Source organism: Lissotriton helveticus, chromosome 10, assembly GCF_964261635.1.
Source record: "Lissotriton helveticus chromosome 10, aLisHel1.1, whole genome shotgun sequence".
Taxonomy (NCBI): domain Eukaryota; kingdom Metazoa; phylum Chordata; class Amphibia; order Caudata; family Salamandridae; genus Lissotriton; species Lissotriton helveticus.
In genome coordinates, this window is record NC_136071.1 from 718,075,465 (window position 1) to 718,103,232 (window position 27,768).

At 46.8% G+C, this 27,768-nt stretch overlaps 1 protein-coding gene across 5 annotated transcripts in view; it reads left to right on the forward strand.

Moving 5' to 3' along the window:
* Window positions 1-27,768, forward strand: part of UBE3C (ubiquitin protein ligase E3C) — a 1,115,457-nt gene that overhangs the window by 474,503 nt on the left and 613,186 nt on the right. For all 5 annotated transcript variants that reach the window (XM_078663264.1, XM_078663263.1, XM_078663265.1 and 2 more), the window contains exons 13-14: window positions 12,202-12,359; window positions 16,862-17,094. In XM_078663264.1, the coding sequence (XP_078519390.1) occupies window positions 12,202-12,359; window positions 16,862-17,094 (391 nt within the window). The remainder of the gene's footprint in view (window positions 1-12,201; window positions 12,360-16,861; window positions 17,095-27,768) is intronic.

Below are 27,768 nucleotides of genomic sequence, written 5' to 3' on the forward strand. Positions count from 1 at the left end.
GGAAGTCCAACTGGAATTTCGTAACGGCACTCGTGAGCGGGAAAAATTGGGACTTCTTCCAATTCACATGCACCCCGGACAGTCTGCCAAAGACAAGAAAGTCCCGCAAAATAGGATTAAGGTTGGTTTGGGGATGTTTTACATATAGCGTAATATCATCCGCATACAGCGATACTCCAATTTGGCGCTGAAAGCAGTGAAAAGCACTGGCTCTGTGCAGTTGACGGATACGGCACGCCAATGGCTCAATTGCCATAGCAAAGAGCAGAGGGGAAAGAGGGCACCCCTGCCTGGTGCCTCTCGTGATCGGTATTGGGGCCGATAGCAATCCGTTAACAACTACTTTAGCAGTCGGTCTGGTATATAATAGCTCAATCCAATCAACAAACAATTTAGGGAATCCCATCCTATGTAATACGGTAAATAGGTACGACCATTCGACCGAATCGAACGCTTTTGTGGCGTCTAAAAAAACAGCAGCGACAGGCAATTCCGGGGCAATCGTCTGAATCAAAGAGAATAGTGTTCTAAGATTATGTGTAGTGGCGCGGCCCGGCACAAACCCAGCCTGATCCGGCAAAACTATTTTAGTCATAAGCAGCGACAGTCTTGTGGCCAGCACCTTTGCAAGGATCTTCGCATCGCAATTATGTTATGTTATGTTATTTGAATCTTGTATAGCGCACGGCTACTCATAGAGTGTCCCGGCGCTTTATTGTAACTGAAATCACAACATAACAGGCAAAAACAGAACAGAAAAGATAAACAGAAGACCTAACTAAAAAGAGAAACTGCTACCTACAGGGTAAAGAGCCAAGTTTTGAGGCCCTTCCTAAACGCCAACAAATTGGAGGTACTACGCAGTGCCATTGGCAAGGTGTTCCACAACTGCGGAGCCAGCAGACTGAAAGACCGACCTTCAATGCGTGCCCTTTTTATCCGAGGAACCACAGCAAGGCACAAAGATCCGGACCTCAGAGTCCTTGCCGGATGATAGAAGGATAGCCTTCTCTGAAGGTATTTAGCTCCAGAAGCATATAAAGCCTTGTGAGCCAAGGTCAACGCCTTGAACATTATCCGCTTCCGGATCGGGAGCGAGTGGAGTGACTGCAGTAGGCCCGAAACTCTAGCACGGCCAGATAATCCATAAATGGCCCGTGCCATCTCTCCTCCTATTGAGGAGAGATAGCAGTCTATATGAGTCCGTGTCCGTCGGTTCCTTACCCGGTTTCAGCAATGAGGTAATAACCACCTCCCTCATCGATCCCGGCAGCTCCCCCACTTCCAGCGACTCCTCATAGACCTCTTTAAGAACCGGTGCCATGACATCAATGTAACATTTATAAAACTCCGCGGGGAGTCCATCTGAACCCGTCGCCTTACCATTGGCCAGCGACATAATGGCGTCTCGAATCTCATCAGTCTCCAACGGTGCACTAAGAAATTGCCGATGCACATCGCTGAGCCAACACAGTGCAATATCATCAAGAAAATTGCCCATATCTACCTCGGTATGTTGTCGTGAAGTGTACAGTTGCTTATAGTGTAGAAGAAACTCCTCCTGAATCTCTCTCGATCCTGACAGCGTGTACCGTTTGTTGTGACTATTTCTAATATATTGGCACTGAAGCGTGGCTTCTTCGTGATCGCGGCCAGCACCTTGCCAGGCCGTTCCCCTTCGCAGTAACGCCGTGCTGTCCAATATTTTCCCTTAAACTTAACCTCTCTCGCTGCCTCCTCTTCAAACTCGGAAAGTTTTTCTCTAAATGTACGATGCAGTTCCGGGTCACCTCCTCTTGCCATACCAAGTTCAATTACCTTAAGCTCACGCTCTAACCTGCCCAGTGTCCTCTGTATGTCTTTCAGTATCCCCCCACCCTTGGAAATGCAAATACCCCTAACCGTGACCTTGAATGCCTCCCACACCATCTCTACACTATCAACTGAATCCTTGTTCCTGGGGAAGAACTCTTCGATTTCATCACCCAACTCTGTTCTAAAAACAGTGTCTAGTAGCATAGTAGGAAGCAATCTCCATGGAGGTCGAATCCCAGCATGACCCGGCATCATCAGGGACAACAGCACAGGGCAGTGATCTGAGTACGTTCTGGGCAAATGTGTTACCTTATCTATTCCCGTTACCAGCCCCCTCGACACAAAGCAGTAATCCAATCTAGCCCATGTGTTAGCGTAAGACGTGAAGTGAGTGCCCTCTCTATGCGCGGGATGTGTGTATCTCCAGCTATCTACCAGCCCGCTTCCTCTATGACGCCCAGTAACATATCCCTCGCCTGCCTGTTATACTGGCCACACCCATCTGATCTATCCATACCAGGCACTAGTGTAACATTAAAGTCCCCCCCCCAAATGATATGTGTAGCACCCGCCAACAACACATGTCCCCAAATTTTGGTGAAAAATTCCGGTGTGTCGACATTCGGAGCATAGCAGTTTACTATAGCAACAGTATCTATACCAAATCTACCCCATAATATCACAAAGCGTCCATCAGGATCAATGACCTCTCCCAGCACCTGATAGGCAATTGATTTTTTGATTAGAACAGCCGCGCCCCTGGAATATGAAGAATAACAGGAGAACTTCCTGACCGAGGCCCACTTACTAGCATAGTTAAGATTCGATCTGGGGCAGAGATGTGTCTCCTGTAACAGAGCTATGTGGACATTATGCCTATCCAGGTAAGCAAGGATATTTCTACCTTTTCTAGAATCATTAATGCCTCGCACGTTCCAGGACATTATCATCAGTTTGCTCCCTGCCATATCATCCATCATCATTGGTAGCAGCCGCCTCAATACTTCCCCCCCCACCCGTACTCTCCACCGCCCATACGTGCCAGCCCACATATCACAAGTACTATGCAGTTTCGTGTGTAACCTCTGTACAGTGCAACCAAACTCCCATGCTTCCCCCCCTCCCCCTAACCCCCTCCCAACTAGCTCAGGCACATCCCAGACCAGCACCCAGACCAATCCTGTTACCCACTCGTGTCCCGTGCAGGCTGTCAACTTCCAATCACTGTCCCATGCAATCAGACAGGCCCGCTCCCATCCAGCCCACTCAAGTCGGTGGATCCCACTCTTCGTAGTCTGCAACAGCGCAATCCAGCAAGGACTTTGGTCAGATACAAACCCATACATTCCCCCCCGCCCATCTTGAAACAACCGACGCGTAACAATTCCAACTTTGTGCCCGCCCCTCCCCCACCCACTGAAGTGTCCCCAATTTTCCAGCATTCACAATCCCCCCCCCTCCCATCACCGCTAGCAACTCCCCAACCAGCCGCAGTGTAACGAACAATGTCATAGGGGCATACCCTAGTAGGGTCATCTAAGGTACACACTTTAGCACCCCCCGCTCCTCGCCCCCTGTACCTAACCCGCCCTTAGCCGGGCAATCCGAGGGAGGGGGGTGTCGCCTGGCATACTTTACCACCCATAGTCCAATGTCGTCTTCATCTCTCTTGATTGCTCATTGTCACAATATCTCAGTAGAGCCACGAGTGCGGTGTCGTGAGAACAGCCCACACTCCAATTCCCAGAAGCAGGCCACAGGAGGCTAGGAGAGCCCATAGCAATGCACATGCGCAGATCAGTCTTCTTCATTCTCCACCTCCACCTCCCCATGATGGTTGCCACGTTCGGGTCTCAGTTTTTTAAGGAAATCTTCCACCTGTTCCGGGTTCAAAAAGAAGTGCTGTTTTGCCTGATGCGTGATCCGAAGCTTGGCCGGGTACAGCAGAGCATAATCTATTTGTAGACCCCTTAGTTTTTTCTTCACGCCCATAAATTTCCTCCTTTGATCCTGGACAATTGGCGTGAAGTCTGGGTACAGTGTAAAGGTGACCCCATCACATGTCAATTGTTTAGCAGTTCTTGCAGCACGGAGTGCAGAGTCCCTATCCCGATAATTTAGTAGTCGAGCAATTATCGGTCGAGGCGGGGTCCCTGGTTGGGGCTGAGGACCAAACTAAAGATTGAAATCCAAAAAATTGAGATACAACTGAGCACCTACATTTCACCAGCCGACCTCAAGATTAGACTAGATGAGCTCAACCAACAGATGACCGAGTTTGAATACACCCTAAAACAAAGCAAGTTCAATAAATTGAGAAAGGATAAAGATAAATTTACACCGGAAGGAGCATATCCATACACCAAAGCTGACTATGTGCCCAAGAATCAAAATAGCGATATGGACAGTAATGGGTCAGATAACAGTTCATCTAGTTCAAACTCTAGCAATGGCCAAAGGTACCGTCCGAATAGAGGCGGATGGAGACAAAAAAGACAACAGTTCCCGAGACAACGTGGGTGGAGAGGGTACCCTCAATTTCCACAATACATGGGACCTACACCATTCCCACCATTCCAGTTTGGCCACCCTACGAATGCTCAGGGATATCCACAATGGAACCAGGACTTTGATGGTGGATTCTATGGTCCACAACCTTTTTTAGGCACCCACCCTGGGACACGGGGAAGGAACCGGAAGGGCAACAATGTCACATGGGAGGACAAAGACCAAGGGAACCCCCGACAAACCAGGAGCATGACAGGCTCCCTGCCCAACCAACCATCAACCAGCAACCAGAGAGGGACCTAGTGGTGAATCTCACTCTGAAACCATTGACGACAATACAAAAACAAGTGCTAAATAAGGGCCTGGGCTTTGTGCCTACACAGAGACCAGACATCTTCAAGGTGAACATTGAGATGCAAGAATTTATACGTAAATTGAAACTACAGGCCTACTTCATGGACAAACCATCTCCGACACCTACAACGGATACCGGCCTTAGACCAAAATCTACCTTTACCCCACCAGATTCCTTTCTCCCAATAGAGCTACTAGCTTTTGAAAAAGCCCTCATGACAGAAGTTAACAAACTGGATGTGTCCTCCACACGAATTTTCCACAACACGACGAGGGAGGAACAACAAGCCTTAAAAGCTTTATCAGAAGACACGAGTATCATTATAAAACCAGCGGATAAGGGCGGAGCCATCGTCCTACAAACTACGGATACCTACGACAATGAATGCTTGAGACTGCTGTCGGATAGACGCAACTACATGATCCTACAACAGGACCCTACAGAGAGCCTCAGGATAAAAATCGGGGGTATGATTGAAGAAGGCCTAGCACATGATTGGCTAAGCAAGAAGGAAGGGGAATTTTTGGAGCAGAAAAAACCACGCATCCCCTACTTCTACTGCATCCCGAAAATCCATAAGAACCTCACCAATCCACCAGGGAGACCGATAGTATCGGGTATCGGTTCTATTCTGGAACCCCTGTCAAAATTTGCTGACGCCTTCTTGCGACCATTGGTACAATCAACAAACACCTACCTTAAAGACACAAAAGCTGTCTTACAACTCCTGCAGGACACAACATTTGACCCTAAAACCCAACTCCTAATCAGTCTAGACGTAGAAAGTCTTTATACCAGCCTTCCTCACGACGAAACACTCGTGATCATCGAGGAAGTCCTATTCTCCACACAATGGAAGTATCAGACACCACGAGGGCTAGTTCTAGAATGCATCTCATTGGCATTGCAAAAAAACTTTTTTCAATACAAAACCACGATTTATCAGCAGTGCCATGGGACCAGCATGGGCAGTACTTTTGCTCCGAGCCTGGCCGGACTCTATGTACACCACCTCGAGACCACCAAGATTCTTCATGACCTGAATCCATACAGATCAAATATAAAATGCTGGAGGAGGTACATAGACGACGTCCTAGTCATCTGGGAAGGTGACCGACAATCCGCGGAAAATTTCCAAGCATGGTTGAATAACCAAAACGCCTTTCTTAAATTCACGAGCACAATCTCGGACCACCTATTGGTTTTCTTGGATTTAAATATCTAAGCAGAAGAAGGAGGTTTAAAAACCACCACCCATTTCAAGCCAACATCCAGAAATTGCCTGTTAAGATACGACAGTTTTCACCCCAGGCACCTGCGAGAAAACCTGCCGTATGGACAATTTTTACGCCTCAGGCGTAACTGCACAGATGTGTCCAACTTCAAACTACAGGCCAAAGACCTGAGAGAAAAACTGAAACTACGAGAGTACCCCACCAGAAACATTGAAAAAGCAATGAAGAGGGCTAAGAACAACAACAGAGAGGCATTATTGGAGGAACGAACAAAAGAACCAAATGAAAACAAACGACCAATATGTGTGACGACATTTAACACCATGTCCAACGAAGTATCCAAGATTGTCAACAAACATTGGAGGATACTAACATGTGGCAACCTGAACCTGGAAAAACCATTGTTTGCTCACCGCAGGGGACGCAATCTCAGAGACATGCTGGTACACACCAGACCTAAACCAACAACAATTGCCACGCAACCATCCATAGGCATCCAAGGTCATTTCCCTTGCGGGAACTGCAGCAGCTGCCACTTAACCCAAAAAAGCACAAAACTTACCTTCCGCAATGGAACTACTTGGGAGCAAAGGAGATTTTCTAACTGTAACTCCAAAAACGTGGTCTACCTTTGTCAGGGGGTCCCCTGCTCGGCACCGGCTGAGTTAACTGCCTCTTCGTCTTCCCCACAGACCGACAGCTACGGGCCCTTTAAGGATAGCTTGGGATTGCATATCCCCGGACCACCTGACTTTGTTGGCCTATCAGAGCCGACCTCGCGGCTTATGGAGGAGGACCCGGAAGACGCCAGCGCTCGTGGGCTTCGGAGGAACACGTCTTGGCAGACAGACGTGCAACGCCAGGAACATCAGGCCAACCAGGACGGGGACGGACCGTGTATGCCCGAAGCCGAGGACAACGCGGAGGAGCCCCTGCCGAGAGAAGCCGGTGACGAGAACCTGACGGAGGGTGCAGCAGAAGCTGAGAAGCCAGGAGGCCAACGGTTCTGTGTTCCGCCCAGCCACGCGAAGGAGGACGCGTGGCTTAGCCAGGTGCGTGGTCGTTTGCGGGCACTGTTCCATTTCAAGAAGGGAGGGACCGGGTAGGCCACGAGACACTGTCGGGGCACCGTGTTCTTTCCTGTGCACGATTCACGGGTCGCTCTACAGTAGAGATAGCTTGTTGGTGGTGGTTGCCTGTTCCCTCACTCCCTACCCTGATTATAGCAGTAGGAACTGGACAGTCTACTAAAGCCCGTTGTTCTTTTCTTTTTTTGCATACGCTGGAGTCTGGAGTTCGGCTCTACACGACCAGGGATAAGAAACCGAAGCCCTAGGATCCTGGACCCTAACTGTTGTTGTGCCTTTCAGACCTTTATTTCGTGCTGAATAAATAGTTGAACTGTCGCCCCAGTATTGGCTCCTTCCTTCTTGCACCCGCAAAGGTGACAACCTTATAAAATGCCCCTGCAATCTTGAGTATGTGGGTATGACCACGAGGGCCATGAAGACAAGAATGAATGAGCACAAGAGCAATGTGCGCTGTAAAAAAAGCACAACTAAAATGGCCACACACTACCTGACCGCACAACACTGTGTGAATGACCTTAATTGGACAATCATAGAACAACTACCTTCTGATGCCGGCCTTTTCCAAAAGGAACAAAGATGGGTTTTCAGACTTGGCACCCACATAATTGGGCTTAATGATGATGTGCCCTGGAGCCAACTATCCAACTAAGGCGACACACTGATGTAAGCCCTGGTGCCCATCACCCAGCTATGAATTTATCATTGCAATTTGTGATAAACATCTGTGTTTTTTCATGTTTTTTCTTGCTTTCAGTGGATGAGCCAAGTAATGTATTTTGCCATGACTACCTCAACAATACTCTGCCGCTGTGCCCTCTCAGAAATAAGCATGTTAATCCTCGAGTTCTCTAATGAGACACTATTGTTCAATAGCAATGCAGATAAAAGAAACACGCATGCGCTGAACATCAATGTCCCGAAAGAAGCGCTAATACTTAACGCGCATGCGCGATAGACGGACAGTCATCTATGCGCGTGCGCATCAAAGGAACACTCGCATTCACAGACACTGGTCCCATGTAAGTCCGTGTCGGACATACGAGCACGATGTATGGCTGAGGAGCGGATGCTCCATACATGGGCACACAATTAACAACATAGAGCGGAACACCCTTGTAAGGACATGCACACGCTTCCGCCCAATTACAATACAGGGTATAAATAGCATAAACCCAATTACCGCCTCATAACAGCGGAGCAGCGCGAGGGGTAAGACGGTGATCATAGCGTCCTGTTTGTGTGAGTATATTGCAGAACAACTAAGAAAACGACCATCTAAACTTTTTCCTCCTAAGTAAGTGAGAATGATTTATTAAAACTTGCATCATTCCTCACTACAGATTGCAAATCAAGCAACACCCCTGACGTTCCATTATGCTCATGAAGCCAACAAGCAAGCTTCACAAGTATGACTACAACTAATAGTAACTCCTAGTACCTTTTGTGTTATATGTTGTATGTGTTGTGAGTACTTTTCCTTCCACAGGCTGATTACAAGCAAATGGTGAGGTTCCAGGTGACTGCACCTGCTTGAACTACCCGCTACATGGGTAACCATTGTTGTTTTTCTTTTTGTCTTTCTACAGGTCATTGTACTTGTAGCAGACCGCTGTAGGCACACTTAGCCTAAATACTTCACTTTTCTGTAAATACACATTTTTTATTAAAAATACGTGAGTAAGGTGGGGAGGTCGTGCCCCCGTCCTGAAGAAGGAGCTTGTCTCCGAAACATGTCGACAACGCACACCAGAGGTCCTGTTCTTTAATATAACAGATTCGACCTCACACCGCACTTCTTTTAACAGTACCAGCCAGAGCTCAGAATAAAACTTTTTTCCTTTATACTCATGTGCCAGGTACTTTTTAATTTTTCACCACATCCCACCACTCACTTATAACAAATACACCTCACACCACACATAGTCATTACTACTAGTGCTCCCGCGTAGTCGTAGGTCGCAGCACGCCGCATCCCGATAGAGGGGTGCGAAGACCCCGATGATGAAGCATGACACCAAGGGGCCTTTTGGTGTGTGAGGGGTATTTTACAAAACACTGAGTGCTTCAACATTTGTCGATCACTCTTTTCCCCTCCCTTCCTCTGTGTTGTATCTCTGTTATAGTCATAAGCGCCCGCCCTCCTCCACGGTGGAGAAAGATGTTCATGTACTGAATGCTACAGGTCTATCTTTATACGCCTCCAAAAAGAACTGAAAGTGGAGAGGAGCTGCTGTGCATTCTGGGATACTGAGAGTTCTAGAAAGTTTCCTTAAAGGCACAGTATCCCTTTTTGAGCCACATAATGGCAGCCTATGGGGCTTGTCTGTCCACCCCTTCCTCTCTATCTTCCAGAGGCTTTCTTGGTAAAAAGGGGAAGTTTTTCTAAGAGAGAAACTTGGCAGGCTGTGCTGTATTTAATCTTGGTGGAATATCTAGTTTAAGTACTGGACAGTGTAGCCTGATAAATATAGGCTGCATTATTTGTCTTTAAATTCTCTCAAGTGTCTATGCAGGATTGCACATAAAGACCGCTTAAGAGATTATTTTTGATTGCTCCGGGATCCCTGCACATGAGCGGGACTATTCACTAGATTATGACTATAACAGAGATACCCCTACTACAGAACTGGAGTTACAGGTAAGAAACTACTCCTTTTTCCTCAAAGCCCGATTCTTGCGGGTGTGTAGGTTTGTTTATTATTTACATTTTCTGTGACAGTGATCATGTATTCTATTAGGAGCCAATCTCTTGTTCTGCTACTCCTACATGCATTTGATCGGTTGTTAGTTATGACCAGCTGGTCCTCTTTGAGAACTTTCCTAGGCATAGTTTGCAGACCCTCCTCCAGGGGAGTATAGCTACCGTATTTAATTCAAAAGTTTAGGTAAGTTCAAAAGAATTTGCGGCTATATATCTCTATCAGATGTACAAGTTACTTACCTTTGGCAACGTAATATCTGGTAGAGACACAGTCTTGCCTCAGATTCCATAATGCCCTGCCCATTCACCCCACTCTGCGAATGACCCATGAGGTAAGAGGGTTATACCCTTTTTCAGCACTGGTTTTATATACAGGTTATCAATGTCTCAACTAATGTTGGGACTCAATTGAACGTTTGGTCTTGCCACATAGGTTTTGTTTAGATGTTGCCATACCATCCATCTCCAATGGTGAGTGGTTGGTAGAGTGGGGGTTGTTTGCTCTTTCACCCTGGATTAAACACCAGCGAGCGGTATTGATTAATTTGGTTCTTTCTTTGAATGTCTTTGTTTAGTATCATCATACCATATATTGACGCTGTCACTATGTCATGTAATGGTGTGATTTAACAAACTGCTTGGTGTTGTTTTTATAGGTTTTGTTTTGCTGTACCATGCCATTCATTACCGTTGATGAATGGTCTATAGAGTTCAAGGTTTTTTTCCCTTGCATGCTGGTTATTCACCAGGGTGCAGGGTTTCACATAGTCCTGTGCTTCGTTGATTTCTTAGGGTTTTCTTTCAAATCCATGTCTGGTATTAACATACTATGGATGTTCCTACTTTATTAATGTTTCAAAGATTTTTGCTCTTTTGGTACACTATTTCCACAACCAGTTTCTATAGTGGCTCTGCGTACTGGCACAGAAGGTTTCACAGAAGTAACTGATATCTGCGTGCCGGAGGGGACTTGTATTGCTCTCCTGACGTCATGACTGGAGTCTGCGTCATCAGAGCTGTACGCCGCCATCCCTCGGCACGCAGAGGTACTGCTGAAATATTTCTGGATCCAGTCTGGCTCCTGGAGAGAATTCAAAAGTTAAGGAATCTGCGGTTTGACTGTGTCGCTACCAGATATTACGTTACCGAAGGTGAGTAATTTGTACATCTCTACAGATTTCTTCCCACTCGTTCCAAAGAAACAACTTCCTAAGAATTGCCATGAAAACAGAAATAAAGTCTCACTTGTCGAATAAATTGTTCCTGTTTTCAGATTTTAAACTGTAGTCTGCATTAAGAAATAAGGGATATTGGACATACGTGGTGAAATGTTTTGTTGATTGTCTTTAGTCTTTTAAAACCAACCATAAACTACTAAAAACAAATCTTTTCCTTGAGTTTTTGAATAGCTAACTTTAAGTGTTTTGCTTATTTCCTGGAGCCTGCTCTTAGGAAAGTCTTTAAATTCAACAACTCGTATTCCTGCAATGTGAATTTTGCAAGGGACTCATAATTCCCGAATGTTAGTACTGCCTTCATTCATTCGCGCTTTACTGTGAAGCTACAGTTGAACACAGTGGAATCTACTGATTAACAGACTTGAGCTGTTGATGGTAGTATAGGTAGCCCAACCTTTTTTCAGAAATTAATGAGAAAGGTATTCAGCTTTCTCGAGTTCTAAATATAATCTGTACTAGTATCAAGAGATAAAACGTTTTCCTCTTAAAGATGGTACCAAATTTCAGTTAGGGTGCGGGGAATTAACATTTATCATATGGTTGAATCTCTTCAAATTCAGTATGAAGCCCAAAATTAGTGTGGTACCATCCATAAATCTTTTTCAGTTGTAACTATAATCTGTTACTGACCTTGTTTTATTTTTCTCCATGACTCTCAGCAGTAATCATTCACTCATGCATTTCAATAGAATGCTCATGTTGCTCCACAATACATCATAATCATTGTAGCAATTATGCCGCATGTAACCATCCACATGTATATTACCTAGAAAAAATAACCACCTCATAGATAATTTCATGACTTATACCCGAATTTCATGGGTCTGTTTTACAAAACAATATTATCCAGGGTGGAAGACACACTGACATTGTTAGTGTAACGTCTAAAATTGGACCCATCATCTTTGCCTTGGGCCTTTGACTCCACCCTCTGTCAACTATACGGGAAAGCCAACTTCTTTGGATAATTTCTATCTTGCTTCTCCATTATTGTTTTGGTTCATTATCTCTCCCAATGTTCCAGACATTGGTGTGTTTTCCAATTTGTTACTTGCTTACAATTTTGGAAGCATGTATATCAACATGCATGAGTGCTTATTTCGAACACTTGCCTGACCTGAATTATTGATGGGTATATCAGTCACATTGTTTTAGTGGTTGCTTTATGATGAACTTTTTAAATATAACCTTGTGGAGTTTGAAGTGCTTTGATAGGTTGATGTGTTTGAAATTACAAATGTGTTCTTTTTCTTTTAAGGTCTATGGTGCCACTAATCCAGGTGATATCAAGAGGTTCTCCAATGTCTTTTGAAGATTCCAATCGGATCATTCCCCTCTTTTATCTTTTTAGCTCTTTATTTAGTCACTCACTTATTTCTATTCATGATAATGAGTTTTTTGGTGACCCTATAGATGGTAAGTTATAGAAAGAGGAATTCCCAAAATGGTTTTATTGATTGCAAATCTTGAGTGATCTATTCTTGTATCTTGTAGTTCGTTCCTCTGTGTTTTCAAGGTTGAGACTTCCACCAAATCGCTTTTTGCTTCTCTAGCTACTAAGGACTTCATATGCATTGAATACTTCTATTGAGATAAATCATGCAGCTGTTGGTGATCGAACCAGCAATATATTACCTTATCATGACTGATCAAAACAATTTTCAAAAGTTACTTTTATTAGAAAAATGTCATATTTCTACCGAAAGGGGATCTAAAGCACTAGTTATGAAGTAATTTGAGTGTGAATTTTTTCTAGAAGATAGTAAAATGTAGAATCAAAGACGTAGAGCTAGCCACAACAAAAGATACTACACCAGCAATACAATAATCTTGTTGTAAGTAGATATGTTTTATTATACAAGAGAAAAATCCTAGATTTGGAAATGAATATTTGCTAATGCAAGAGATTACCAGAATAGCAATATTTCTTTCTAGATTTTATTTAAATAGCTGCACTGCACAAATAAATGTACTGGATGCTCACTGTTTGAGTGTGTTGTTTCTTATTATATTGAGCATCTGAAAGAAACAGGTTAGTGCTAGATTCCTTACCTTAGAATATCCCCAGGCGTCAGACTGGATCCGGAAAGTTTTGCGCAGCAGTACCCCTGCGTTTCGGTAGGCGTCGTCTGCGGCTTCGCGACCGTCGCTGGCGGCGTTGGCGCCGGGTTGACGTCGTCGGAGTACTTAGACGCCGCCTTCGCGCGCTGACGTCAGTTCTTCTTTTTTCCACTCCTTTCGTGGCCAAGGAAGGGGCCCCCCCTGGCGTCCTGCCAGCCATGGGCTGCAGACTAACATCCAGCGCGGCGGCGGACGTGGTAACCGCCGCAGCGGTGCCAGGGGACAGCGGCGAGGCCAGTCCACATCCACCCCCGCTGCATCCGCCTCAAAGCCTTCCTAGTCTGAGCTTTCTGGCCCATTCAATGCCAGTGGGGGACAGCGTTCGCCATCATCTCCTACACTGGCGCTCCATCACATCGTACAGGTGGGTGCTGCAAGTCGTCCGAAGGGGCTACTCCCTCCCCTTCGAGGCGACCCCTCCAGCCATGCCACTGCAGTACCACCGCGTGTCGGGGGATCACTTGCAACTTCTCCAAGAGGAAGTTATGGCCCTCTTGGCCAAGGGGGCCATCGAGCGTGTTCCTGGGCCAAAAGTAGGGTGTGGTTGTTACTCCCACTACTTCCTGGTTCCCAAGAAGGGCAAAGGGGGCCTACGTCCTAACTTGGACCTGCGGAATGTCAACGGCTTCCTCCGGAAGGAGAAGTTCAAGATGCTGACTTTGGCTCAGGTCTTAGCTGCCCTAGACCCAGAAGACTGGATGGTAACGTTGGACTTGCAGGATGCATATTTTCACATCCCCGTCCTGCCGGCCCACCGGCGTTACCTGCGGTTCAGGGTAGGCTGCGAGCATGTCTAGTTTACCGTGCTCCGCCTTACCAGTGCCCCTCGGGTGTTCACGAAAGTGATGGCGGTGGTCGCAGCCCATCTGCGCAGATTAGGGGTGTCAGTCTTCCCCTATATTGATGACTGGTTGTTGAAGGCGGGCTCGCCCCAGACAGTCGTCAGCCACCTCCAGACTACGGCCGACCTCCTGCACCTGCTGGGGTTCTCCATCAATGTGCCGAAGCTCTGGACTCGGCGCAGTTTCGGGTTTATCCTCCCGAACAGCAGGTTCGGGATATTCAGGCTCTGATTCCGATCTTTCGACCTTTATCCCGAGACTCGGTCAGGTTGACGCTGCGGCTTCTGGGGCTAATGGCCTCCTGCATCCTTCTGGTGCATCACGCCAGGTGGCGGATGCGGGCTCTGCAGTGGGACCTGAAGTTTCAGTGGGCCCAGCATCAGGGCAACCAGTCCGACCACGTCCTGATCTCGGAGGGCACTGCGAGACAGTTGCAGTGGTGAGCTCACGGACCGCGATTGGGTCAACGGCAGATCCCTACCCCAACCGGAGCACGTACTGGTGACGGATGCATCCCTCCTGAGCTGGGGGGACCACATGGGAGAGGCGGAGATCAGAGGCCTCTGGTCTCCTGCGGAGTCCCGACTCCATATCAACCTTCTGGAGCTGCGGGCGATCCTGCTGGCTCTGAAGGCATTCCTTCCCTCTGTCCGGGGAAGTGTAGTGCAGGTGTTCACGGACAACACCACCGCCATGTGGTACTGCAACAAACAGGGCGGGGTGGGGTCGTGGACCCTTTGTCAGGAGGCTCTGCACCTCTGGCAATGGCTGGAACACCAGGGCGTCACCCTGGTGGTTCAACACCTGGCAGGTTCCCTGAACGCCAGGGCGGACGAACTCAGCCGCCGGTGCATGATGGCTCACGAATGACATCTGAACTCGGACGTGGTGCAAGGCCTCTTTCAGCGATGGGGAGAGCCTTGGTTAGGTCTATTCGCCACCGAAGAGAACGCACAATGTCATCAGTTCTGCCTGTTGGAATTTCCAAGGCGGCACTCGCTCGGAGACGCTTTTCGTCGCAAGTGGAGCTGCGGTCTATTGTATGCCTTTCCGCCTATACCACTTCTGCCCAGAGTGCTGGAAAAGATCAGGCGCGGCCGGGCCCAAGTCATCCTTGTGGCTCCGGACTGGGCACGGAGATACTGGTATCCTGAGCTACTCAGCCTGTCAGTCGATCCCCCAATTCGTCTGCCTCTTCAGGAGGACCTTCTGTCGCAGCTGCAGGGGACGGTCCTCCACCTGAACCTGTCCAGTCTCCACCTCCATTCGTGGAGATTGAGCGGCGACAGTTGAGGCCATTTGATTTGCCTCCTGAGGTCTGTGATGTAATTTTGGCAGCCAGGCGTCCCTCCACAAAATCTGTATACGCCTGCAGGTGGAACAAATTTGTGGCATGGTGCACAGCAAAGGCAGTGGATCCCCTTTCTGCCCCCCTTTCAGAGGTTCTCTTCTTTCTCTTGACCAGGGGGGCTCTGCTCTGGGCACTCTGAAGGGCTACCTCTCTGCCATTTCAGCCTTTTTAAGGCTACCTGATCAGCCTTCTCTTTTCAAGTCCCCTGTTGTAAATAGATTCTTGAAAGGCATCACTCACATGTTTCCTCCTGTTCCTTTCGTGATGCCTCAGTGGGACTTGAACCTTGTTCTTACTTACTTGATGTGCGCTCCTTTCGAGCCACTTCACAATTGCCCTCTTCGTCTTCTCACTCTTAAGACTGCCTTCCTTGTTGCCATCACCTCTGCCAGGAGGGTGAGTGAGCTCCAGGCTCTTTCTTCCAAACCTCCTTTCCTTTCTGTCCATCCGGACAAAGTTGTCTTGAGAACGCGTCCCTCTTTCCTGCCCAAGGTAGTCACAGCCTTCCACATCGGGCAGTCCATCACCTTGCCCACCTTCTTTCCGCATCCGCATCCCTCGAAAGAGGAAGAGAGGCTCCACCGTTTGGACTTAAAACGTGTGCTCTCATTCTTTCTGGATCTCACACGCCAGTTCCGGGTGGACGACCAGCTCTTTGTTGGTTACGTGGGCGCTAAGAAGGGACGGGCGGTGCACAAACGGAACATCTCTCGGTGGGTCGTTTTGTGCATCAAGGTATGCTACTCTTTGGCTAAAAAGGAGCCTCCTGTTGGGCTGAGGGCCCATTCCACCCGGGCCACGGCGGCTACTACTGCCCTAGGTCGGGGAGTCCCCCTGCAGGATATCTGTCAGGCAGCCACATGGGCCTCGCTGCACACGTTCGCTAGACACTACTGCCTGGACAGCCAAGTCCGGAGAGATGGCTTTTTCGGCCATTCTGTTCTCCAGGACTTACTGGTGTGATCATTGGTTCGCAGACCCACCACCGGGGTTGGTATTGCTGGGGTATCTATTCTAAGGTAAAGGAACCTAACACTAACCGGTTTCTTTCAGATGCACAAGTTACTCACCTTTGGTAACGATATATCTGTAAGAAACAGTAGTTAGTGTTAGATTCCTTACCGCCCCACCCATCCTCCTCATTCTGCGAACCGATATCTAGGGTTAAGGATCTTCCCTTTGAGGGCCCTAGTTTCATGGCACCAGTGTCGGTTTTTATCATGGCTCTGTGTTCCTGGCGTGGAAAAGCTGTGTATAATAACTGACGTCAGCGTGCGAGGGCGGCGTCTAAGTTCTCCGACGACGTCATCCCGGCGCCAACGACGCCAACGATGGACGCGGAGCCGCAGACGACGCCTACTGACGCGCAGGGGTACTGCTGCGCAAAACTTTCCGGATCCAGTCTGACGCCTGGGGATATTCTAAGGTAAGGAATCTAACACTAACTACTGTTTCTTACAGATATACCGTTACCAAAGGTAAGTAACTTGTGCGATGCACCCTCTGCTGTACACCCGTGTTGTTGATGGAAGTGACTACAGTACACCAACATTACAAGTGTGTGTGTACATGTGTAATAAAAAATTGTCTTGTTTTCGTTTCAGCTGTAGGGCAAGGACAATCATCAATGATGCCTTTTACTTTAGATGAGCTTGTAATCTTATCACGCTGTCTCCGAGATGCATGTTTGGGGATTATCAAATTGGCTTATCCTGAAACAAAACCAGAGGTTCGTGAAGAGTACATTGCAGCATTTAAAAGTGTTGGAGTTACAACCAATGTTGAAATGCATCAGCGAATACAAACGGAACAAAAACGATGGATTCAACTCTTCAAGGTATGAAATGGAAATTCTGAGATCGAAGCAATGTATATTTTGAACATTCTAAATATATTGTGCTAAAGCTATGACAGTTCAGTTGGGTTGCCTGATTCCTTGTGTTTTTGTATGGCATCAGATATATAGGCATGATTTGGGTTGCTACAGGGTCTCCCTCAGAAAAGATACTCACTATGCCTGAACAAATGTTTTCTATTTTTTTTGTTAGTCCCGTTATTTAAGCATTCAATGCTATATTAGTTCTACGCCAAAGTAATTGCACTTTTTTTTTTACATAATTGCTACCTTTTTTGTCTTCTATTCTTCACATGCACATACAAATCCTTTTCTTTTTTTCTTGATCTATTTCTTTACACTAATTGTGCTGAAAATAAACTAAACTTAACACTTCTCTTGGTTCATCACAAGTTTAGGTACTTCACTACATTCATTGTTGGAGCTTTTACTTGAACTGCTGTTACTGCTGTTTGTTCAGGGTCCTATTTCAAACTTAGCATGCATGGTTTTTCTGGCTGACTAACTTATTTGTCTGTAGTGGAATATAAATTAGTAGTGTTTCAACAGCTGAGAACGTTTAGGGAATTACTTTATTTACCCACATAAGGCAATATGTGGATGCCTTGCTGTTTGGATCAGTAAGTGATTAGTTGGTTGTCCCAGAGGTTGATGGAAACAAACATCTCAGACAAATGTTTGATCAGTGCCTTGTGTGCCAGCACCTTAAATGCAGGGCCAAAGTGTGAAAAGGTCTAATACCTTGATTTAATTGGAAAACACTTAATCTGTAAGCACGAAGCCAATGTCTGAAGAAACAAGCACTTGGTGGGTTATAGCAGGCAGCATATTTTATGTGAGCTATGAGATTGCTTGGGATTCCTCAGATCTGTGAATTTAAAAACTAGTAGTCTATCAGACCTTTTGAGATTAAATAAATATAGAATCAACAAACACCATTAATGTTCAGGATCAAGAAAGACTTCTAGTTTGCCACAAATGTTTAGATTCGACTCATTTCAAAAATTATATTTGCTTTTCAATTAATGTTTTCTTTTTGGAATCAATCTGAAAAAAAATATCAGTATTACTTGAAAGCGCAGATTTTTGAACCACTAAATTATCCTGTGCCACCAAGGTTTTTCAACCACCTCCAGAAATGCAGAAATGTTCTAGTTCTATACTGGTAATTATTGACCCATGTTTTTGACAGAAACTATTATACTTGGACTGTGAAATCCTCTTACTAAAAAGGCATTCACATGTGTGTTGATCTGAGAGGCTCTTCCTCTATCAGTAACAATTATGTCCCTCATTAGCAACTGTATCAACTCTTCACAATCATGCTTAGATATCAGAAAATAGTGAAAGAGGCAGAGCTCTTTTCCAGGGTTAATACTAAAGGAATCAGCTGCTATACATATGGATGGTTGCATCCGGCTAACTTATTCTTGAAGTATAATCAAACGGGGGCAAAAAAAACACCAGTATGTTGTTTCCCAATGTTAGAAGATTGTACTGTAGCGGAAGTTCTGGGAGAGGTTACTGCCTTGAATCTTTATTTAGCCATTGCTGTGGTGGAGTTCAGTGCATCTAATGATAAACACAGTCTTCTGGACAAAGGAAATTGAAGTCTGACTGTAGAAAAACTGTATTTGAAGAGCATATCAGCTAGTGTTGCACCCCTTGAAGCTCAAACAATGTGAGGTAATAAGTCAGATGAAATTGAAGAAACTGTATTAGACTGTACATTATGGTGGATGGATGGAGGAAACTATACTTGCAGCTCTTTATTGTTGTTTATAATGAAATGTATGGATTTGGAGCCAAAAGTTCTAAAGTGCTCACACACCTGGCCCCAAAAAAGGATTTCTGCTTAAAGCAAACCCAGAGATCTAGTAACATAATCCGTTTTCTCCAGTTTACTTGTTTGGTCCAGTAGTTGACAGAAAACGTTTAAACTCCTTTTTATTTCTTTATTTATGAGTTTACAAACATCCGGTACAGCAGTCAACTTCAGATATGCCTTCTAAGGCATGTTCACTGTATTCATACATATAATATGACCCTTACTTGGTTACTATGACAGGTAAAAATTATACATTCAGGTACTAGGATTTATAAAATTTTCCAGAATAGGATGCTGTGAGCATTCAGCATACATATTACCGCATCAGAATAAACCATTTCTTTTCTCCAATTCACAACACAGCTGTAATCACAATGTATCTCCTTTCATAGTTCCATCACATAATTTTGCCTAGTCTTCCTTCAGCAAATATGTTAACGAGGGAAGCATAAACTCTTCTGAATGGGCTGCCAAACTATTCATTTCAGGATGTTACACATACCACCATGGATCATAAGCTTATTTCTACATCCCTGCATAAATATTGTACAGCCCCCTGTCTAGATATTGAGAAACCAAAAGGCTTGATTCACAAGCTGCATTTTGTAGTACATTTATTAGTACTGATTCACAAACTGCATTTTGTAGTACGTTTAGTAGTACTGCAGTAGTACTAAAGTACTACAAAATGCAATTCACAAATCTATGTTCTGAGATGTCTGCCACTTCTATTGCTGCAGAGATCTCCACACACACATACACCTACATTTTGGTAGTCCATGCAGGAGCGACCGAAGGAGATGCTGGAAAATTGGATTAATTACTACTAAATGGTAGGGGCAAGGGGGGGTATCGGGAGGGACAGGCTACTGAAAACACCCATCCACAAAAAAGTAAGACTATTGGTATACACAGATTGTACTTAAAGGTTCTAAAATAGTAGTAAATGTACTTGAGCCCAGCTTTAGAAGAAGTCTAGCACCACACATGGCCACTCATAGGTTCTACAGCACTCTGCCACAGAAAATAATGCAAATAGGGACATAGCATAACGCCCCATAGGAAATAATTGTAAAGTCTAGAACTGCGTGAAATTCTCCAGTAATGGATCTTCTAGAGATTTACATGCTTGAATCATTCCCCGTTGTGGAAATAGAAGTCCCACGGATCCGTAACAAAGCAGTATGTATCACTATCATAGGCTATAATGGCAATGAAAAAGTCAGTTTAATAGCCTATCTGTGTCTTTTAAAAAAGGACCACACTTCAACTATAACCAATCAGGCAACAGAACCCTCTACAACACTCCAAACAGAGCCTGAGCCCCTCAGATTTTCTATCACATGTCATGTGAAGGGAGTCTCCCTGACCTTTGCTCAGTTTCTTCAGCTAGTAACTCTTTTTGGATCATCCAAGATTATATGTTTCATTCCTCTGACCGTGCACTAATATGGCAGAGTAGCAGAAAACAAGGTAAAGGACGGCAAAATATATCTGAAAGAGACAATTAGTTATAGATTCCTACCTGAATTACCCCCAGGCGTGGATCTGGAGAATTTTTAGTCAGCAGTACCCCGGTGTCGAAAGGTGGCGTCGGTCGACTCCGCTTGGTCGTCAGAATGACGTTGCAGTAGCTACTTAGACGCCGCCCTAGCTCGCTGACATCAGTTCTTTCTTTTTCCGCGCCAGCCAGTGCAGATCCGGAGAGAGCGGTACCTCCAGTCACTTTTTGACTGACTTTTTGCGACTTTTGTCAACACCGTTTTTGAGTCTATCGACTCCTGGTGCATGCAGGGATGTCCATTCGTCCTCGGCCCGGCTTCTGGGCTTGTGACACCTGTCGCACGTTGATGTTGGTTACGGACTCACACTGTGTGTGCTTGTGGTGCCTGGAGGGCGACCATGATTCCAAGTCGTGCTCCGACTGCCGGACCATGAATCTGAACTCTTTGAGTCCCAAAATCTTCTCGACGCCCGGCAGTCCACTCCGCGCCGTTCGAGGTCCCGGTCTCGTGCGCGGTTGAGGGACCGGTCGCGGAGTCCCCACCACCACTCGTCATTGAAGTCTTTGCACTCCTCAGGTAAGCCGATGCACAAGAAGAAGTCGAAGAAGCATCGTCGCTCTTCAACTTCTCAGCGTCTGTTGGCCTACGAGGCGAGGGATGCGGATGGTGCCCGTCCCGTGGCCGTGTGTGTGGAGCCTGAAGCATCGATTCAGTTTCCCTCCTTTTCCGGGAGCCGGAGTCATCCCTTCCCAGCTTTGGAGTTTCTACGAAGCTATGCATGCCTTCTTTGGGCAGCCCGACTCTGCCGGCGTGCCTTCGGGGCCCGTGGACTCTGCTGGGGGCCCTGGGCCTTCAACACTGGTGGCTTCGGCCTCGCAGGGTCCCCTTGGATCCAGGCCTGGATCTTTATCGGCGCCAGTCGACCTTGTTACGCCTCCCTCGGCGCCAACTCCACCGGCACCACATCTGCAGCCACGAGCACTTTCAGTTTACCATGCTCCCTTTTGGCCTTACCAGCGCCCCTTGGGTGTTAACAAAAGTGATGGAGGTGGTCGCAGCTCATCTGCGCAGATCAGGGGTTCCAGTCTTCCCCTATCTTGACGACAGGCTGTTGAAGGCCTGCTAGCCCCAGGCTGTCGTCTCTCACCTCCAGACTACGGCGGACCTCCTGCACTCTCTGGGGTTCACTATAAACGTGTGGAAGTCACACCTGATTCCCTCTCAGAAGCTCCTTTTCATCGGAGCGGTACTGGACACAACACAGTTTCAGCCTTATCCTCTTCAGCAGTGAGTTTGAGATATTTGGGCTATGAATCCGATCCCGGGTTGCGGTCAGATTGACCTGGAGGCTGCTGGGCCTCATGGCCTCCTGCATCCTGCTAGTAGGTCATGCCAGGTGGCATATGCAGGCTCTGCAGCGCGACCTGAAATTCCAGTGGGCACAGTATCCGGGGAATCGGAGGGAACTGCATGTCAATTGCAGTGGTGGCTAACGAACCAGGATTGGGTCAACGGCAGATCCCTCTCCCTTCCCCCACCAGAGTTTACAGTGGTGACCGATGCATCACTTCTGGGGTGGGGCGGCCAAACGGGAGAGGCAGAGATCAGAGGTCTCTGGTCTCCGGCAGAGTCCGGGCTCCACATCAACCTTCTGGAGCTCCGGGCGGTCCGTCTTGCACTAAAAGCATTCCTTCCCTCTGTTCGGGGAAGAGTAGTGCAGGTGTTCATGGACAACACCACCACCATGTGGTGCTGCAACAAACAGGGTGGGGTGGGGCCGTGGACCCTATGTCAGGAGGCTTTCTGTTTTTTGACATGGCTGGCACACCAGGGCATATCCCTGGTGGTTCAACACCTGGCAGGTTCTCTGAACACCAGGGTGGACGAACTCAGCCTCAGGTGCATGATGGATCACAAATGGCGTATTCACTCGGAGGTGGTGCAGGGTCTCTTTCGACAGTGGGGAGAGCCTTGGATAGATCTATTCGCCACTGAATAGAACACACAATGTCAGCGATTCAGCGCGTTGGAATTTCCAAGGCGGCTCTCGCTAGATGATGCTTTTCGACGCGAGGGGCGTTGCGTTCTTCTATATGCCTTTCCACCTATACCACGTCTGCCCAAAGTGCTGAAGAAGATCAAGCGCAACCGGGCCCAAGTCATTCTGGTGGGTCCCGATTGGGCACAAAGTCTGGCATCCCGAGCTGTTACACATGACCATCGATCTTCCGATCAGACTGCCTCATCGGGAAGATCTTCTGTCGCAGCAGCAGGGGACGGTCCTCCACCGAACCTGTCTAGCCTCCACCTCCTTGCGTGGAGATTGAGCGGCAGCAGTTCACAGCCTTTGACCTTCCTCCTGAAGTCTGTAATGTTATCTTGGCAGCCAGGCGTCCCTCCACTAAGATGGTATACGTCTGTAGATGGAACAAATTTGTGACATGGTGCACAGCAAAGGCCCTGGATCCCCTTTCCGCCCCTCTTTCTGAAGTTTGTTCCTCCTCTCTTTGACCCAGCAGGGATCTGCTCTGGGCACTCTTAAAGGGCTATCTCCCTGCCATTTCAGCCTTTCTTAGGCTTCCTGACCAGCCTTCTCTCTTCAAGTCCCCTGTTGTAAATTGCTTTCTTAAGGGCATTACTTATCTTTTTCCTTTTTCCTCCTGTTCCCTTCGTAATACCTCAGTGGGACTTGAACTTGGTTCTAATTTATCTTATGTGCGCGCTCCCTTTGAGCCGCTACATAACTGTCCTCTCAGACTTCTGACTTTAAAGACTGCCTTTCTGGTTACGATCCCCTCTGCTCACAGAGTGAGTGAGCTCCAGGCCCTTTATTCAAAACCTCCTTTTCTGGCTGTTCATCCGGACAAGGCTGTCCTTCAAACTCGACCCTCTTTTCTTCCCAAAGGGGTTACTTCTTTCCACAATGGTCAGACCATCACTTTGCCCACCTTCTTTCTGCCCCGCATCCTTTTAACAAGCATTTACAATGCAATGGTCTCGGCATTATTAAAGGTAGAGCTATTAGCATTGCTTATGACTTTTTTTTTTAATGCATAAATAGATAGCATTGTTATTTACATCGCCAATAGTTTAATTGTTAATTAAATGGCATTGTCATTTACAACGCCAATAGCTTAATCGCTCGCATATGCATGACGTATTGCATTTACACCCACACAGAGCCACACACAGACAGAGCCACCCACACATAGAGGTACGTACAAAAAAAGCGACACACACACACACACACACAGAGCCTCACACACACAGAGCCTCACACACACAGAGCCACACACACAGAGCCACACACACAGAGCCACACACACAGAGCCACACACACAGAGCCACACACACAGAGCCACACACACAGAGCCACACACACACACACACAGCAACACACACACACAGAGCAACACACACACACAGAGCAACACACACACACACAGCAACACACACAGCAGCACACACACACACACAAACACACAGAGCCACACACACACACAGAGCCACACACACACACCGGGCCACATCTGCAGAGAGTAACTGGAAACAGTCTGCAAGCAGAAGAACACCCTAAATGAATGTAAGTTGCTGAAACACTTGGGCTCTCTAAAGGAAACAGCATGGACTACCGAATTAGGTAGCTCAACGAGCTAAGCACTCGCTGACTAGATCTGCAGAAAAAACTGAATTTTTTAATGTTAATCTTAAATAGACAGTTCCCCCAAACATGCTATGACCACCCTAGTGGTTTTACACTTATGATTAGCTGGACCATGTATAACTACTAAGGGCAAACAGATGGGAGTGACATGCACCCCGAGGGCTAATTGCACCAATATTACTCTGTAAGCCATGACAATGACCCCCACCACGGACTTCTCGAAAACCCCAGATGTTCTTATCACCTATCCAGATGCCCTTAGTTGGAGTCTGGTTCATCATGAGGACATCTAGCTATGATGCTCTCCGGAAAACTGACCCTGGCACAGTCCCCCGGCGCTGTGGTATTCACATTAAAAGTTCCATTCATCTCGGCCGCCACCGTGGCCAAGCCTGAAAGCTGCTTGTGCGAACCTATCATTTTCTCCGCGCATTATGAACAATTAGCCACAAAGCAAGTCTTGGCTGCAGAGCCCCATGCACTCCTCTGCCCCGGCCCCTCCCTCGCCTCGCCTCGCTTCGCTTTCCATGGGAACTAATTCACCCTTTACAATCAAAAACCCTTCTCTGCTTGCTTCCCTCCCCTCCCCCAACAGCCGCAGGAGGACAAACTTCTGGTGCATTCAGAGCTTTCATCAAAAGAAAACGTGAACAATAAAATACTTTTTCAAACATTAATAACATATATTATGTTACATCCTCCAAATGCAGGGAGCGTAGACACCACACCTATCAAGTAAAATAAGCTTAAATCGAAGTTTGTTTACCACTTGAGTCAACAAAAAGTACTAAACGTTTCTTTTAAATGATTGTGTCGGTATGCGGTCCCAGTGACCTCGCCTGGACTTGTTTGGAATTATGCAAAATTCATTAGATTAATATCGATGGTATTCATCTCTGTGTATTTTTGAGAATATTACATCAAGCTGTCGCCCGATATGTTCTGTGATATAACAGTGTTAAAAGAAGCCATCACGCACGGACTCGGACCAGTGTGAAGAAAGGAAAACACCAAAATACCCTTCTTCATTTACATCAAATGTATGCCCCCTTTCGACTACACTTCACCGCTGCCACTAATAAGCCTTGGAAGTGGGCAATTCCCTGTGAGACACTGGACGTGAATCCGTGCACTCGCAGTTCAGATGTAATAAAAATAGAGTTTCCAATTACGGCCTCTTCCGCTTGGTCTTCACTAATAACAGCGCCTACTGGCCCAATTTTGCTGTTGCACCCAAAAAAATTACATAAAAGCGAGTCAGCTACCGGTTATTGCTGAGCGGTGTTTTTTTGCTACCGAAGATGCACTAACTGACTACTTTGGTGCACGCGCTGTCCCGAGGGACAGGCTGCTCGCGAACGTTTTTGGATGGCGACAGTTTAGATAAATTGACGCATGAAACCTGCCAGTAGCTCGCATCCAGCAGGGCTGCTGTCAGAGCTGGCGTCCCCGTCTGTCAAGCCCTTAAGTGAAGTATTGCCTTTTGTTTCTGTCTGATAAAAGAGGCTTAGGGATGGCGAGTTGATAAATATGTACGGACGTGTAAGCGCGGACAAACGAAAGAGTGGACGAACAAAAGAGCAGAGGTATGCACGCACCAGTGTGTGTGTACACTACAGAGTCTCCGGCGGACAGGTGGCTAGGCAGGAAGGCGACTAACCAGGTAGTCGCGTAAAGCAGCAGGCATGCAGATTCTCTGGCAAAATAACAGCTAAGAGCAAAGATGGCATGTTGTGAGAGATCGGTGCCTGCAGGGTAGAGTGGCATAACATGGGTGTAAAAGCAGGTAGGCGTTTGGGAGATATGATTACATTCGTAGTTCAAGGACTGTTGGAAAGCAAGAGGGGTGCCGTCGGGAACTCACACTATGATACACAAATAACTGGTGATTTACGCAGCTGGAAGTCCAAAATAAATAAATGGATCTGATCATCGTATATACGCCCATCTATGTATGCAGATTTACGAGAATAAAATGCATAACTAATCCTGTAGGATGCAAAGCTTTCAAAAAGCCTGCTCAGAGCCCGTATTAAGGTCAGCGCTGCCCCCGCCGGGCGCTCCGGGCCGGCGGCCGGCAGGGACCAGTGCATACCAGCTCCAGGAAGTGGAGTCCCGAGGGGGCGGGCGGGGGCGTCTGAGGGCTGTCCCACTCCGGCTCTGTGCGTGACTTGCTCTGCTCTATCCGCACCCATTTGGTGCACAAGTAATGAATTTAGACATAGGACAGAGGTACGTTATTAAAATATAAAAGGGACAAAGGAAGAAAAGAAAGCATGTTACTTAAAACATTAAACAAGCATTAGAAATGCAATAGGTCTCGGATTTATTTGAGTTAGAGCTAATAGCATTATAAATGGCAATGTCTTTTAGCCATGTGTTATGGAGTGTATGCATGTGGTGTGTAGTGGAATTATATGGGTTGGATTGGAATTGTAGCAATGGTGGCATGCTGCGCTTTAGATGAATATGTTTAAAAGTAAAGTGCACCATACTGCGATTGCTACAATAGTTAATTGTGGATGCGTTAACAATTGATGTGTGCACTGATGGCTGGTGGTGTGTGTGCCTGCAGAAATTGTGCACTGATGGCTAGTGGTGTGTGTGCTTGGTGGAAGCTTGCACTGCTGGCTGGAGGTGTGTGTGCTTGGTGGAAGTGTGCACTGATGGCTGGTGGTGTGTGTGCCTGGTAAAAGCGTGCACAGACGGCTGGAGGTGTGTGTGCCTGGTAAAAGCGTGCACAGACGGCTGGAGGTGTGTGTGCCTGGTGAAAGCGTGCACTGATGTCTGGTTTTGTGTGCCTGGTGGAAGCCTGCACTGACAGCTGATGGTGTTTGTGCCCGGTGAAAGCGTGCACTGACGGCTGGTGGTGTTTGTGCCCAGTGAAAGTGTGCAGTGACGGCTGGTGGTGTGTGTGTGTGGTTGCGTGTGTGGTGGTGAGTGTGTGGTGGTGTGTGTGGTGGTGAGAGTGGTGTGTGTGTGTGTGGTCTTGTGTGTGATCTTATGTGTGTGGTCTTATGTGTGTGGTCTTATGTGTGTGGTCTTATGTGTGTGGTCTTATGTGTGTGGTCTTATGTGTGTGGTCTTATGTGTGTGGTCTTATGTATGTGGTTTTATGTGTGTGGTTTTATGTGTGTGGTCTTATGTGTGTGGTCTTATCCTGTGCACTCACTCTCACTCTGCAGTCATTCTGCACTCAGTCTGCACTCACTCTGCAGTTATTCTGCACTCACTCCCACTCTGCACTTATTCTGCACTCACTCTCACTCTGCACTTATTCTGCACTTATTCTGCACTTATTCTGCACTCATTCTGCACTCACTCTGCACTCTCACTCTGCACTCATTCTGCACTTTTCTATGAAGTTTTAAAAAAACATGTGTTTTTGGCTATTTCTTTAACATTCATTCACCCTCATGAAGTAAGGACTATGATAGTGAGGGTTTCATTGTTTTGCTTCTTTACAGGAACTGTACGGCTGTCTTGACTCTAGTCCCTTTCTGTCTGCCTGTGCCCTCTGCCATAGCCCCAAACATGACCGATTGCATCGTCGTTGCCAATAAATAATTTATGATTACTGGAGTAACAACTATTCTGTGGACCTAGGTTGAGAGCTGCAATGTTTACCTACAGGTCTTAGACAGGCAAGGAAGTGCCAG